Source organism: Diadema antillarum, unplaced genomic scaffold (assembly GCF_040938485.1).
Source record: "Diadema antillarum isolate AM-2024a unplaced genomic scaffold, OU_Dant_1.0 seq00000178_RagTag, whole genome shotgun sequence".
NCBI classification, from domain to species: Eukaryota; Metazoa; Echinodermata; class Echinoidea; order Diadematoida; family Diadematidae; genus Diadema; species Diadema antillarum.
The window spans coordinates 610071-625306 of NW_027271245.1; the positions used below are offsets into that span (position 1 = coordinate 610071).

At 38.5% G+C, this 15236-nt stretch overlaps 1 protein-coding gene across 1 annotated transcript; it reads left to right on the plus strand.

Annotated features, from left to right (window-relative positions):
* The first annotated feature begins 132 nt into the window (after positions 1 to 132).
* LOC139728433 (monocarboxylate transporter 12-like) lies at positions 133 to 14279 on the plus strand. Its single transcript, XM_071639376.1, has 5 exons — positions 133 to 545; positions 2745 to 3041; positions 10144 to 10580; positions 13410 to 13635; positions 14221 to 14279. The coding sequence occupies exons 1-5, from the start codon at positions 332 to 334 to the stop codon at positions 14277 to 14279; spliced, it is 1233 nt and encodes a 410-aa protein (XP_071495477.1). The 5' UTR covers positions 133 to 331.
* Positions 14280 to 15236: the final 957 nt, after the last annotated feature.

Below are 15236 nucleotides of genomic sequence, written 5' to 3' on the forward strand. Positions count from 1 at the left end.
CCGTATATATAAGTGCATGAGTTTAATATGTAACAGGGAGCACTGAATATTAGTGTTTCGTGTTGTATTGATATACAAGGCAAACGTTGTTGTTGTTTTTGTACATATTTCTGCAATAGTTAACTCCCGCAATTTACTTGACGTGGAGAAAGCAGGACAATTTTTCATTGCGACAATAATATGACGATTTTAAGCAATGATATCGAAAACAGTAATGTGTATGTTTAACAATATAGCTCGCCACCGTCACAGGCCTCAATATGGGAGAGTGACATTTATGGCTGCATAAGTGCAGTGGGAACACCAAGGTCACCATACCAATATTGCATGCATGTATTCCTATCTGCACTTTTCTATATCTCGTCCACAGGTGAGGCCGACTGGTTTAATTGCAGCGATAATGGGTCATTTGAGGCGCCACTGGGGCTGGGTGATCACTCTCATGACCTTCCTCCACCTTTTCGCTAACTACGGCTTCCTCTACTCGTACGGTCAACTCTTGGTCATCTTCCAGCACGAGTTCGGTCGTGGCGCCACAATAACAGGTTTCTATCATGAGGCTTTCTTTAAGTAAACATGATGAAATACATCTCTTTATATAATGAAGCCAAATCCACATCGGACGCTTTATTTTTTTTTAACATGTCGAGAATGACGATGAATGGGTTCGTGATTGGTTTTTATTTACACCGGTATATGCGGTATATACGGGGTCATTAAATTTTGGCTAGACCGACACCCACGAGTCATACAACCCATGATTTCGACACGAGGTAAAAACAGCCCGTTCGACAGATTCGACAGAGTATACAACACGGGACTTATTGTGTCGGTCTCATGGGCCTCGTTAGCTTAGTCTGTAACTAATGGGTGGTATGACTCGTATCGTAAGCTGTATAACTCGTGGCTGTATGACTGGTGAGGTGTATGACGTCGTGGGCTGTATGACTCGTGGGTGTCGGTCTCTTGACGTGCACCCGTATTTAAAACGTGAGTCCTGTACTACGGGCCAACTTGTATTCCTCTTTGAATAATGAAGTCACAGAGATTAGTCACCTCTGCTAAAGACAGTGTGCATGATTCGCCCGGGGAGCTCCCACCTGCCAGGGAACCAAACTGATTTGCAACCTTATTTCTGTAAAGAGGAGCGGTATTACCGCCGACTACTTCAAATCAGCTAAACTCGGTCCCCTTGTTAAACCTCTCGAGCATGCACCATTTCACCCATTGTGGAAAATGTCAGCCTTTGTGTCTAGACTGTTGAAGCCTACAGGGACAATTCGAACTTTGGAACGTTGCGTGTTTATGCTATAGCTGATAATGAATTAAAATCAATTCAAAGTGATTAACTCGTAGAGATCGAATATTCCATTCATATGCAAATCGCTTCAACTATCTCGTAATCAATAGGTAAAAAAATATAACTTCTTTTACAAAATCAAGGATATAATGAGGTAGGTATATCGATCGATTTTTAAAGGCCATGTCGTCGTAATGCGCTCTTCTCCCATGATTGAATTATGAATTAAAAGAAAGTTTTAAAAAGATGTTCTTATACTGTAGTACCGGAAGAGAAGACAGCTTTTTTTTTTTTTTTTTTGTAAAGTGATACATGTTTTTTTTTTCCAAATGGAAATCGCCGCATAACCGTAAAGATTAGATTTGTTTTTATTGCCTGCAAACTAAAGAGGACAATGATCATTGTTTAGACCCAAGACCAAGGAAACAGGAAAAAGAGTTTTTTTTCACTCGACTGTAACAAAGTACTGACGGACACTACGATCCAAGGAATATATATATATATATATATATATATATATATATATATATATATGTTGCATTCTGTAGAAGATTGAATACATTGTACAAACTGATATCAGGTACACGAGGTTCTTTTCCATTTTTAGATTCTTAATAATGACTCCATTTGTTTTCACCCCATTTAACTTGAATTATCATATGTTCTAAAGAGTCAAATACTATCTTTTCTCACACAAAATGATAGTAGTACGTGGAAATAGCGATGATGATCGTCAATAATATTGTTCTCAATTAGTCAACAACAGCAATGATATTGCAAGCAGATAGGCCTATATACAGTTCAGCGAAATGTGAGTGTACAAGCATAATAATGACATAGTAAGAGTGATGCTCCAAAACATTATTACGCTGCCCTTGCACAGACTGCATAGTGATAGGATTGTTTTATACTCGTGTCAAGAAAAGCAGAGTTTTTCTCTAATACATAATAAATTTGTGATGAATATATCGGCATATGCATATTCATTATCACCTGCATGCATATTGAGCATAATTGAGGGGAAACCTCAAAATGCATCAGATCTAGAAAAAAACAAAACAAATAGAATTTAATCTCACTCCTCTCTCATCTCATCTTTTACTCATGATTTTGTCATCTTCTTTCTCCCTTTTTGTCGAATCTTTTTCTCTCTCATCTTTTGCTCTTGTTCTCGCTCATTCTAATACCTCTCTGTCTCACATCTCCCTTTCTTTCTCAATACTTCTAGTATGTATGCGCCTTGACCACTCTGCAGAGTGGATTTGGGGCGTATAACTTATCATTATTATCATTATTATTATTTTGTTATCATTTTTATTATTATTATAGTTGTTATTTGTATTGTATTATAATTATTATATTATTATATCATTATCATTATTATTATTATTAATGTATTATTGTATTATTATAACTATCTCTCTCGCTATCTATCCGATGGCAGGATGGCTGGGCACAATTCCGTTCGGACTCACCTACCTCGCCAGCCCGCTTTCCAACGCCCTCATCGCTAGGTTCCAACACCGTGTGATAGCCATTTTGGGTACCGTGGCCTGCTTTGCTGGCCTACTCCTGACGTCTTTCATGCCCGGTATCTTCCCGATGTTCTTCACCTTCAGCCTGCTCTACGGATTGGGTCTCAACTTCGTAACCGTCTCCGGGCTCAACATCATTCTTCGCTACTTTCCGGAGAAGAACTCGGCCCGCTCCGTTACCATGGCTCTGGTCGGATGCAGTACAGGTAGGAGTCATCTCCTTGAAACAGATCTCTTAACATTTGAATTATTTTGAACGTTTAAATACACATCATGACCCAAAATCAATACAGCAGTGTAATCAAGGAAAACACTGTGAACTGAAATGTAATAAATGTGCCCTCTATGACAAATACAAAATCAAAATTGTTAGAAATAGAGGGGACTGCTAAAAAAAACCAAACACAAGCAAACAAACAGGGCTTGTAGTTTGCGGTCTTCTCATTAACAATCTCTATATTAAGGTGTGAATTTCTTCACATTTTTTTTTTTGTGGTACAAATCTCTCTTTCATCTTTCTTTCAATATCTATATTGCTGAACTAGCAAAACTAAGCATATTGCCCAAAAAGACCCCCCCCAAAAAAAAAAAAAAGAATACACACACCCACACACAAACAAGAGGCAGCTTAAAAATCGAGTGATGTGTCATTTATGTTCTGTAGCCACCAGTAGCATTTATCAGCAAAGAATACTCTTATTAATGTGGTTGAAATTGTTGTACAGTGGAAACTTGATGTTAAGAGATCTGATATAACAAAATACCAGACCTGATAAAACAAACTAATTTTCCGGTCACAATGAATTTATTTCCTTTGTTTTGAATTGCTTATTGACTACTGATATAACGAAATATCTCATAAAAAAGAAAAAAATTTTCTTGTTTCCAAGGATCTCTTATACCGGCTTTCCACTGTATAACGTATGTTTTCAGTCAGTATTTTCAGTATCACAGATATTATGGTCAGTTTCCATGTATAGTGCTCCTAATTTCGCTGTTCATCTGTGGGTAATAAGAATTCGACGATTCGTAGCGCGATGTGTTCCAGTGGCGGATCCAGAGGGGGCGCAACCGGTGCACGCGCCCCTTTATTTTTCGTTAAAAAAACAAAAGAAATAACAGGAAAAAATGAAATGAAACCCGGAAGTGGCACCAGAAATATTAGTTGCGCCCTCCCCCACCCCCTTTACAGAATTCTTGGATCTGCCCCAGTGTTCGTAGCTCGATGAACTCTGAGACAATTTGCATGCTCAAGTCATGAAAGTGTCGAAGTTGATTCCGATAATGTGATGAGAGAAATCCGTTTCTCCGCTCTTTTCCTGGCCTTTTTAGTCCAGCGGATATAGAAAAAAATCATGCACTTGATGGTAAAAGCACCATACTTGGTACACATGTACATGATGCCAATACAAGTCATTTCTGATATGGAAGCCACTCTGATTCTCCCTTTGGCGGCCGTGGTGGCCATTTTGCAAAATGGCCGCCATGTGATACAGCAATGCTGTGTATTTTGGAAACTATAAGTCCGATTGTCGTGCTTCTTGTACCAAAATATAGGTTTTGAGGGTCAAGGATTCCTATAGAATAATTTTTGAGAGGATAAAACCATGGTAACCTACATATTGGCGGCCATTTTGAAAAAAACATGGCCACCATGCTAGATATAACATATCCTTAAAACGTATAGACAAAGTGTCATGACTCTGGTACCAACTTCTATGTTTTGGGGGTCAAGGATTCCGATAAATTCAACTGTAAGTGAATATGAATCGTTTCATCCTACGTTTTGGCGGCCATTTTAATAGATATGGCTGCCATACAACAGATAATGAATATGGTATATCTTCGAACTCAAAAGATATATAGTCACGATTCAAGTGTTAAAGTATAGTGTTGGGGTGACGGTTTTCAATATAATGATGTTTTAGCAAAGTGAATAGGTTCATCACATCCTTTGTTTTGGCGGCCATTTAATAAATATGGCCTCCCTCCAGTTATATAGCGTACAAGTGTTATGAAAGCAGGATGCCCATTGTGATTCTGGTGTAATCGTTTGATTTGGGGGTCAACAATTACTTGTTCACGCATTTTTAGTATTCTAATGTGGAACATCTGGGCATAGTTAACTTTTTAAGCATTTTGGAAAATATGCTCAATCTCTTTTATAGGATTTCTGTGTGTACAGTGTATGTGAAAAACATGATCTTCACAATTTCATGTCTGAAGTACATATTAATCAAGATTATACATTTTCTAGAAATATAGACTCTCGCTTTCTCTGGTCCCTGGACCATGGAATGAAAATCATAGTTTCCAACCTATATAGTACATCTGTTTTCTTTGGAAATATGACACTAAGTGTGAGAAAACTTCCAAAACTTCTTGGGTCACCTACATCAAATTAATGTAAACACACTATTTTATGTATGTCTATAAAATCCATGATTGACCAGGCTGTTCTGATACTTACAACTACACTGAATCTTATACATCAAACGATAAAGTAAATATAATAGGTATTTATACAATACATCTTTATAGGTTACATCTAATTGTCATTTGCAGCGTAGTGGGGAAAAAAATCGGCCTCATGAAAAGAAATCAGATCTTCTGCCAAAGTTTTGTATCCTCTACCAACATCATTTCTTTTAGACAAAGCTGGACATGATAGGTTTTTTGTGTCATCATCTTGACATATGATGCACTTGGTCCAATCTGTTTCTTTCCTGGGAGCTGGTTTCTCGGTTGAAATGAGCTTTACTTTTGAAGCCATGTTATCCTACAAATAAACCCAGTTACCAATTACTTAAAAAGATAACATTTTATGTAAATGTGCTTAACAGAGGTAAAGCAAATAACTTTAGGTGTTCATTTTTTCTAGAAATGTGACAAACATTTCCTTTAAATAGATTTGTGGTTGTGAATTTTACCTTTTCAGTGGCGGATCCAGAGGGGGGTGCAAGAGGCGCACGCCCCCCTTTTATTTATCGTTAAAAACAAAAGAAAAAAAAGAAATCAAACCCGGAAGTGGCACCAGAAATATTAGTTGCGCCCCCCCCCCCCCCTGGATTCCTGGATCCGCCCCTGCTTTCGATGTACAATAATTTGTGAAGAACAAGAACAAGGAAAAATCAAATTATCTGTTTCTGTGTGTAGTTCTACTCTGAATACATTACTTGTTATGGTTGATCTATGCATTACTTTTTATCAATGATTTTAGCCTCTTGAACTGAATTTCACCCTACCGTAACCCCAAAGAAATTATACAAATATATATTTGATACATTTGCCATTCCCTTATGGAATAAGGATTAAGGTTCCATAATTCAAAAGCAACTTCTACAGGTAAATGGACAGTGGGCATTTCAACACAATTTTATAACGTAACAGTGCCCATCCAAAATATAAACTACAAGAAAAATTATGCTAATTTATGAATTTAAGGAAAACCTCAAATAAATACAAATTTTTAGGCTCATAATTATTGGAAGATAAAACTGCAGAATAAAATATTCAGTAAATCGATCTTACTTACCGGCACCAGTAGAAATACTGAAGACGTTCTCTAAAGCGCACCTGCATCTATGCATTCACGTTCATCACCACTCATCAATGGATGATCAGGAACAATAATGGTTTTGGATTGTCAGAGCTAATTCGATTCCTTCGTATGATTCCTTATATTTTTGTGTAACAAGTTTTGACAAGGTCATACTACGAAATAATGAACAAGAACTGAAAACAAACTTCAGAAATCAGTAGGTCTTATAAGACCGCAATAATCATGTCTTTGTGGCTGGAAACTATGACAGTACACTAATTGTACTCTCCTGTCTATGCATCCAAAATTGGGGGGAAAGTCTTCTATTCCATTCTCACCATTGATTCTACCTTTGATATTCAACATAATTATCTTTAGTATTCCAGGTATGCAAGAATTGTACTTATGTGATGTTCAATACCTACTTGAATAGAGAATGTGATAGAGGTATGGTCAATCAACAACAATCAATGAACAATAAAGAACTAAACGCCGCAACAACAAAGGAGGATCATTTACCAGTAATAGGTGAACGATTCTTGTCAATGGGACAATACATATTATATGGCAAGTGAGGGTGTATATATACAGGGTGGCCCCTCAGAAAACGGAAACGAATATTTTTTTTCAAAACCAAAACGAAATTGTCCAATTTGGTTGAGTATTTTTCTTTATAGACAACATGTTTTTTGTTGATCATTAATTTCTTACTTTATTTTATCAAAGCTCAGCAACGGAGACTACCCAACAATTGAAGGTCAATATTCGACAATAATCCTATTCAAGCATTCCACATTGTGATGTGCGGCCTCAATTCTTTGTTAGTCTCCCAAGGCAGTGGCTTTTGTTCGATGCTGAAATTTGTTACGCTCGACCCGTCTTTACAAAAACATCTGTAGAATGAAAACTACTCAACCAAATCGGATGATTTTGGAGTCATTCGTCTTCTAGAAAAATTCTCTATCACTCTGTCATTTTGGCATCAAAGTAATGCAAATGTGCAAATATTTGCGAAAACTCGCGTTTCCGTTAATTCTAGGCCACGCTGTATATAATGTGTGTGTGTGTGTGTGTGTGTGTGTGTGTGTGCATACTCTTTGTAGTGCGGCAGTCATATTTATCAAAATGGACATGAAAACGAAATGTGTTAGTTCTATTCATCAACAAATGCTTGTTTAAAATCATTGACCCCAATTAGTTTCAAAGACGTACAGTATAGTATATATTGCAGTGGCCTTGTTTTAATATGGCAGCCAAAACATGTGATGGTTGTATACACGAAAAGATGTATCCATTTAAATAATTGAACCTCAAAAACATATTTTTGTACCAGAATCATGAAGATGCATCCATTGGTGTTAAAGATAGGGCCTATATGAAAAGAATGTAGAGCGGCAGCCATGTTTTTTTTTTCAAAATGGCCGCTAATAAGTAGGTTGCCATGGCTTTATCCTCTCAAAAAATATTTTATTAGAATCCTTGACCCTCAAAACCTATACTTTGGTACAAGAATCACGACAATCGGACTTATAGTTTCCAAAATACACAGTATTGCTATATCACATGGCGGCCATTTTGAAAAATGACGGCCATGGCCGCCACAGGCAGAATCAGAGTGGCTTCCATATCAGAAATGACTTGTATTGGCATCATGTACATGTGTACCAAGTATGGTGCTTTTACCATAATGTGCATGATTCACCCTATACGTGCTCTATATCCGCTGGACTATTTGGTCTGTACATTCGCACATGAGTCTATACTCTACTAGGTTTATTCTTCAGTGATTTAACCTGATTCTGTTTGTTATCATGAAGGCAAGTGTAATGTATCTCAAAGTCTCTTAGGGTTGATGCAGGGTCGATAATATTAATGAGCCTCATTGAAGCTCCTTGATGATAATTATGTTTCCCCACAGACTTCACATTTAACTAGTAAGGGCGGTGAGTTGGCTCAGCCAGTAGTGCGTCTGCTTCACTATCCTAGGGACCCGGGTTCGAACCCGAGTCTGGACTGAGCAATGTTGTTTGTGATCATACCGTCCCCTCGAGCAAGAGGCAAAACACTCTGTCCCTCGGATAGGACATAAAATGGAGGTCCCGTGTATGAGAGAGTCACAGCTCATGCACGTAAAAGATCCCTCTCCATTCATTCATCGCAAAGAGCAGGGTGTTTAACCCGGTGAAGTGGTCAAGCCTCGCATCCAACTGGACCCCATGGAAGACCAGCTTAGCGTAACTGAATATGGGCTATCCAGCCATCTTCTCAGATGGAAATAAACAAACAAACTACTGTATTTTGTTTGAGAGAATGCAAAAGAATGTGCACTCAAGATATTTAACGTGTGTTTCCGTGTTTAATCGGTTGAAGGAGTTGGACCGAAAAGCTTTGTGGATAATGGACGATTATTCTTTGACTTCCGCGTATAATAATCATTTTGTATGTGCTGCGATTATGCAAACTTTGATTTTCATGTGTGTGTTGTTGTTGTTGCTTTCTTTTTTGTCACAAATTATGCTTCTAAAGGGCCCATAGACTTGTTTTTGACGAACCTGGTATCTTTCGGGTACTGTTTGCCATTGAGACCAGTGATTTAAAAAATCTTCGATATATATAACATTGATGCATATGTGTATAGGTCAGTTGTATCACAAAACATCCTACAATATAAAAATTTCGCAGTAAAGCCTAAAATATAAGAAAATAATCATTATCACTATTTTTCTCAGTAAACCATGACTGTAGACGGTCTAGTAGAAATATTTTTATTATAACTATTGTTCACATTTTGTATACTTAACAGTACCTAACATTGATTAAACTGATTCAATGTTGTTTCTATCATCAACTCACAATTTAGAAATATTTTGAAGCAACCATTAACTCATTAATTTAGAACTATTTGGAAGCACTAAAGCTGGGTTTTGTTTCATCTGCAAATGGTAAATAATACCGTACTTCATGATCAGCGACATACAGAGAAAATGGAATCAGATCGATTAAAATCCTATCAAATGTGTTATAGGAAATGGTAACTACATGCCATGAGGGACTATCAGTTAACAACGATTGCCTCTGTCAATTATTGTGACGCACTTTGTAAAATCAATGAAAGCCCACCTGTCGTGTCCGTTGTCTCCAGCAACGCACATTCTGTGAGCGTGAATTAGTTCCGACCACCACAACATGCGGCTGCTATACAGGAAGGAGAACAGCAATTTCCGCTGCTTGGGTTCTCCAATATAGACGTACTCATAGCAGTTTTGATTCCTAGGACAAAACGGCGGAGTCGAATCCTTTAGCTCACCTGAACCAAGAGTTCACAGTAACTAATACTATTTTATATTTAATCGTGTGCTTTGATCGTGTGCTGTACTTGTCATAACAGATAAATCCAAGTCACATATAAAAAACAATCTATACCCCTACTGTTTGAAAAAAAACCCTGAAATGATTACACACACACACACACATGCACATACACGCACACACATATCTCCGTATACATAGGCAAACGTGTTAATGTTATGAGGAGAAAGAGTTTGTTAATGTAAGTGTATGTAATATCTGCACATAATGGTATACGCTGTATATTCATCATAATAAATTAAATGCCAGTACGTGTATATATATAAATATGTATGTATGTATTATGTATGTATGGTATGTGTATAATAGATGTAGACATAGAACGGTACACATAGAGGAGGACTGAAGATACATTATATAAAAGAAATATATTATGTCACTGTCGTGTGTGTCTGCAGGACTTCTGGCTGTAAACCCGTTTTTTTACGTAATGAACCTCCATCTCGGCTGGCGAAACACGGTTCGGATTGCGTCGGCTTTCGTGTTGGTCACCGGTCTCGCTTCTGCGTCGACCTACACCGCTCCCAATCAACAAGAGAAATGCAGCAAGAAGAAGTCGAAGGGAACGTACGATCTGGTCAAGGACGATGATTCTCGCCAAGAGACGATCAAGCAATACGAGCCCTTGTACAAGGAGCTTGCACGTGAGCAGCTCAATGAGCAAGAGAAGGCGCTTCAGAAGGACCGTCGAGGACAAAAGGGTGAAAGTGAACTTCACACGAGCGAGGAGGAGGGCCCCAGGCTGTATGCGGTTCTCTGCTTCCCTGAGCTGTGGATGATAGCCGTTTCCATGGTAGCATGTTCAGCAGCCGTTAGTTTCTTCTATATGAGCTTTGTAAGTGTTCAACTAGTGATTGAAAGTGAAACGGCATGTTCTTGTCTTTGACAATGACTAAAATGTTCATTTAATGAATTGCCTTATAATAAGACAAACTCATTTAAGCCGTCGAATTGTTCAGACCATAAAATAGCGAAATGTTTTGCATAAAATGTTTTAAGAAAAGAACATTCTAAATCTTACCTTGAATTTTTTATCTTTGTACTCTTTTGAAAGAAAAAAAAAAGATATTTTAGACATCGCCAGTATGAGAGGCGTGACAACTCGCCCTTGCTACTGATAAGCCACAAGACTATGAAATATTGATTATACATCATTATGTTGTGTGACATTGTAATAAAAATATCAATGGACATTCCCTGATTTAAGCGCCATATATTGTGTGTTCTCAATGACTTTCCACAGCTTTGAGCTACTGTATATGGTCACAAAGTTGGACGAGGTCAAAGGTCAAGAGGTCAAAGAACTTACGTTGGAAAGATATTCCAATAATCAAAAATTGCAATGTTTTATACTTATTATGCGGGCGAGCGAGACATCGCATAGCGTATATGCTTCGTTATTGTATAGTCAACAAATCGTTATCTTATCGTTTTACTCAGCCAGGTCTCCGTAGCGAATCAAACCATTGTTTCAAAAGTACAATGGAGTTGCGATATAGTTTCTAATTCCTTCTTACTAATTTCTCCGTAGGCTACCTTCTGCATGACATCTACATTATGGTGAACTGAGAGTTTATTAGCAATGCACTTACTTACCCACGAGTGTTTGTCAAAATCTTAAAATGATCGCTTGTTGATACAGTCTGTGAACTTTCTGAGAAAAAAAAAGTCATACATTTTCACACAGCATGCAACGTTTAATGACTGAAGATTCTCCAGAAGTTTACACTGAATAATATAGGTCAATGAACTTCCGATAACCTCTGCCTTAGTTATTGTAAGCCGAGTGAAGTTGAGATTGTTACCACAGCGGATGTTTTTACCGGCGTCTTGTAACAACCAGGTGTAGTGGGCATTCACAAGAAACGGATATTGTCTTGTTCTGGACATGAGAACACTGTGTGTTGCCTCGTATCTAACTTGCCGTTAGAATTCACACGGTATCAATTTCTCATTGTTACATTTTGATGATGTAAATGTTTGTTTTTAGCGGTTCAAGCATAGCAATCATCTGTTTCCTTCATTTGCTGTATTGGTTACTGGATAATCTCTTTTCAAATTCGTAATGATGGAAATAGCATAGACAAAGGATGATTTTTTTATGTAATGTTTGTGTAAGGGGGGGGGGGTCTGTCTTTAAAGGGATCGTATAGTTTTGGTTGAGACCTAATTTCAGGTTTCTAACATTTTTTGGTGAGATAATGAGAAACCTCTTATGAAATATGAAAGAGCATATAATTCTATGAGGAATTCAACGTTTATTTGATGAACATTGGTTTGAAATGGCTTGGATATCCAAAAAAAAAAGAAGATTCTGATCAAGTGTGGGACCCACACTTTATTACGATCACTTTGTTTTACTTTGTTTTTGGATGTTTCAGTCATTTCAAACCCGATTTTCTTCAAATAAACTTTGAATTCCTCTTAAAATGGTGTGTTCTGTACTATATCATAAAATAATGTTTTCTTGGTATCTCGCAAAAAGTTAAAAGTCCAAGTCTCATCTCCACCAATACTCTACCATCCCTTTAATGCTCATAATGACTCATGGGGTAACCATCTCCCAAACCGGTGCGAAACCTTGATATTTGATTACTTGATTTTTTAAGGCAAAAGTTCAGTCCATGTTCCACATTTAAACAGGGTCACAGAAGGTCAAAAATATTTCGATTGTTAATCGAATTTGTCGTGTCATTTGAGAAAGTATATAGGCCTTTCGCTTTACTATAGGAATTACGTAATTCCTCTGTCATTGTTGAGGAGCTGTTTTGATAAGAGAATCTGTTAAAGCATTTGCAAATAGTCAGTGGTTCTCACCGTACCGAACACTGTCTGATGACGGCCGTTATCTACGTGTACTTGTCCGTGCGGGAAGCGAATAGCTATCGTGAAGTTCTCTGGGATCACCCCCGCCAATGTTTATCGTGAGGGCGGAGGCCCGCCTGTAGCCTGTAGTATAGGTACCCGACGAACTTATTTGTCCTGTAGCTATTCATCAGGCTATACATTGACACGATGATGTCAAACACAAAAGACCACACTCATACATTCTTCAGTGGCAGATCCAGAGGAGAGGGGGGGGGGGGGGGCGCAACCGGCGCACGCCCCCTTTAATTTTCGTTATAAACAAAAGAAATAAAAAGAGAATTCCTGGATCTGCTCTGTTCTTTTCTTGCCTACATAACCAATTCATTTACATCACGATGGCACTTGAGTCTTGTCGATAGAACAGAATTCAGGGACTTCAAAACTTAACGGTTCCCACCACAAAGGCATGCACTTTGATCCGCTGCACTTGAAGTTATTGTTTGATTTGTCGACATTCACGCTATAGATTGCGTGATCACGCACATATATGATGTCAGAGAGAGTTCACGCGTGAGAAGGACTCACAAACTGAAGCATTGAGGCTGATATTATGTTCGCCATCTTTAATTGCAGTGGCGGATCCAGAGGGGGCGCACCGGGCGCGCGCCCCCTCTTTATTTTTGGTTAAAACAAAAGAAATAAAAAGAAAAAATGGATCCCTCCTGTTGACGAACGTCGCCGAGCGTAGCGCCATTCTCTCGATTGAAAGAAGCGCCAATTCCACTTGTGTTCCACAGTGTATACATGAGGTCATTAATACACGTCTTGTTTCTTTGTTTGTTCGTGTCGTATGCAGGTGAATTTCCTGGTCTCGAGAGGGTTCAACGAAGAGACCGGTGCCATCGTGATGACGGCCCTGGGTGTGTCGCAGGTGGTGGGGAAGGCCCTAGTGGCCGTGATCGGTGACCACCTTCCGTTTCCCAAGATATTCAGTCTGGTGATCGCTGCTATTATTGGAGCAGCAATGATGGGGTCACTCCTCGCCTCAAACACTCTCATCGCCATCTTGGCAAATATTACCAGTGAGTTGAAGAAGGAAGTGCTGTTAAGAATAACAAACCCATTTCTTTGCTCAAAGTTTTCACTATATAATTATATATATACACATATATGTATACATGGCTCGACGCTAACTTTTCTTTTGGTATGGCCGGACAATAAAATTTGGTAGCCGGAAAAAGAATGAGCAAAAACATGAAAAATGAAATAATATCATCAATCATTAGAATAAACCATGATAATTGTATAATTGTGTGAGAATTGACAAGTGCCTCAAATACCACGTACTGTGACTGGGAAGTAAGGCAAAAATGAAACATTTGAAACTGAAATCATTCATTTAAACGTAGTTAGATGAATATGCAGTATATTAGTTAGTTAAAAGATAGCTTGGCCGACTTTGGCCGTAAACAAGACTGAGTTTGGCCGTGGAGACTATCTTGCAACCTTGCATTGATAGCTGAAATGCGTGTAAGGAAGCACTGAGCCGTGAGTTACTCTCCCGTAGTCTGTAGGGGTGAGAAAAACATGTGAAAACAACATACACTCTCGTGAATTTTTGGTGGCCCCATCGGTCCTGTGAAACATAATTATCTTTTCTGATAAAGTGGTAGCCCGTCATCTAAAACTGGTGACCCAGGACCACCGGGCATACGGTTACCTATGATAATATGCCACCGATGATGCTAATATGTAATTAGTATGACATGAATAAGCAAATAAGTGTAAATAATCGTTTAAGGGTTCGGGGTCTGCAGGATTGCAAGCGGACTAAAAATAGACTAAAGAGAGTAAGTACATTGTCGTCCACCATGAACGTTAAGTAATACACACGTGTATACACATGAGAATTATCATTACTGATATGGATATGATTACATGACCAGAAACATTTGAAAGCTGTTGGGTCATGGAGTAGATTCCTATATTTTATCATTATTTACGAAAAGGACAGCTCTCTATTAAGATGAGATCACGATACATCCACTTGTCAATTTTAGCCACTGATTCAGTTTGTTTGTTTGTTTGTTTGTTTGTTTGTCTTTGTCTCGCCTGCATAGCGGAAGCGCGACATAAGCGTCACTTTTCCGTCGTCGTCAGAGTCGTCGAAATAATTTGGTGTACTCTCTCTAACTTTGCGCAACTTTGAGCTATGACCACAAAACTCACAGCAGGGTGCACCACCTAAAGATGTCGGTCAAGTTCGAACATTGGTGAAGTTAAAGTCAAACGTCAAAGGTCAATGAACATATACATTTTAAAAAATGTTTAATTACAAAATGCGATATGCAAGCGAGACATCACATGGCGTTTGCCTTTTTTTCCATTCTGCCTGTCTGTTTGACTGACAGTCACAAATACACACTCTCTTCGCCATACGGTTTCCCCTCTCTCAGTCTCAGGTGTATTCGTAGTCTCGGTTCTAGACACCATTCCTCATGCTGTCAGCCACCAACTATTCCACCCGAGGGCGTGTTGTGTCGCATGGACCGTCATCACGTCGTCTATGGGCTCCGGATACGTAGTGGGCGCCCTCTTAGGTTAGAAGCTGTACAATGTCTCTTTTTTCTTATGATCCGTGTTTTTGTGATTTTCCTCAAAATTTTGAGATTGTCAGTATTCG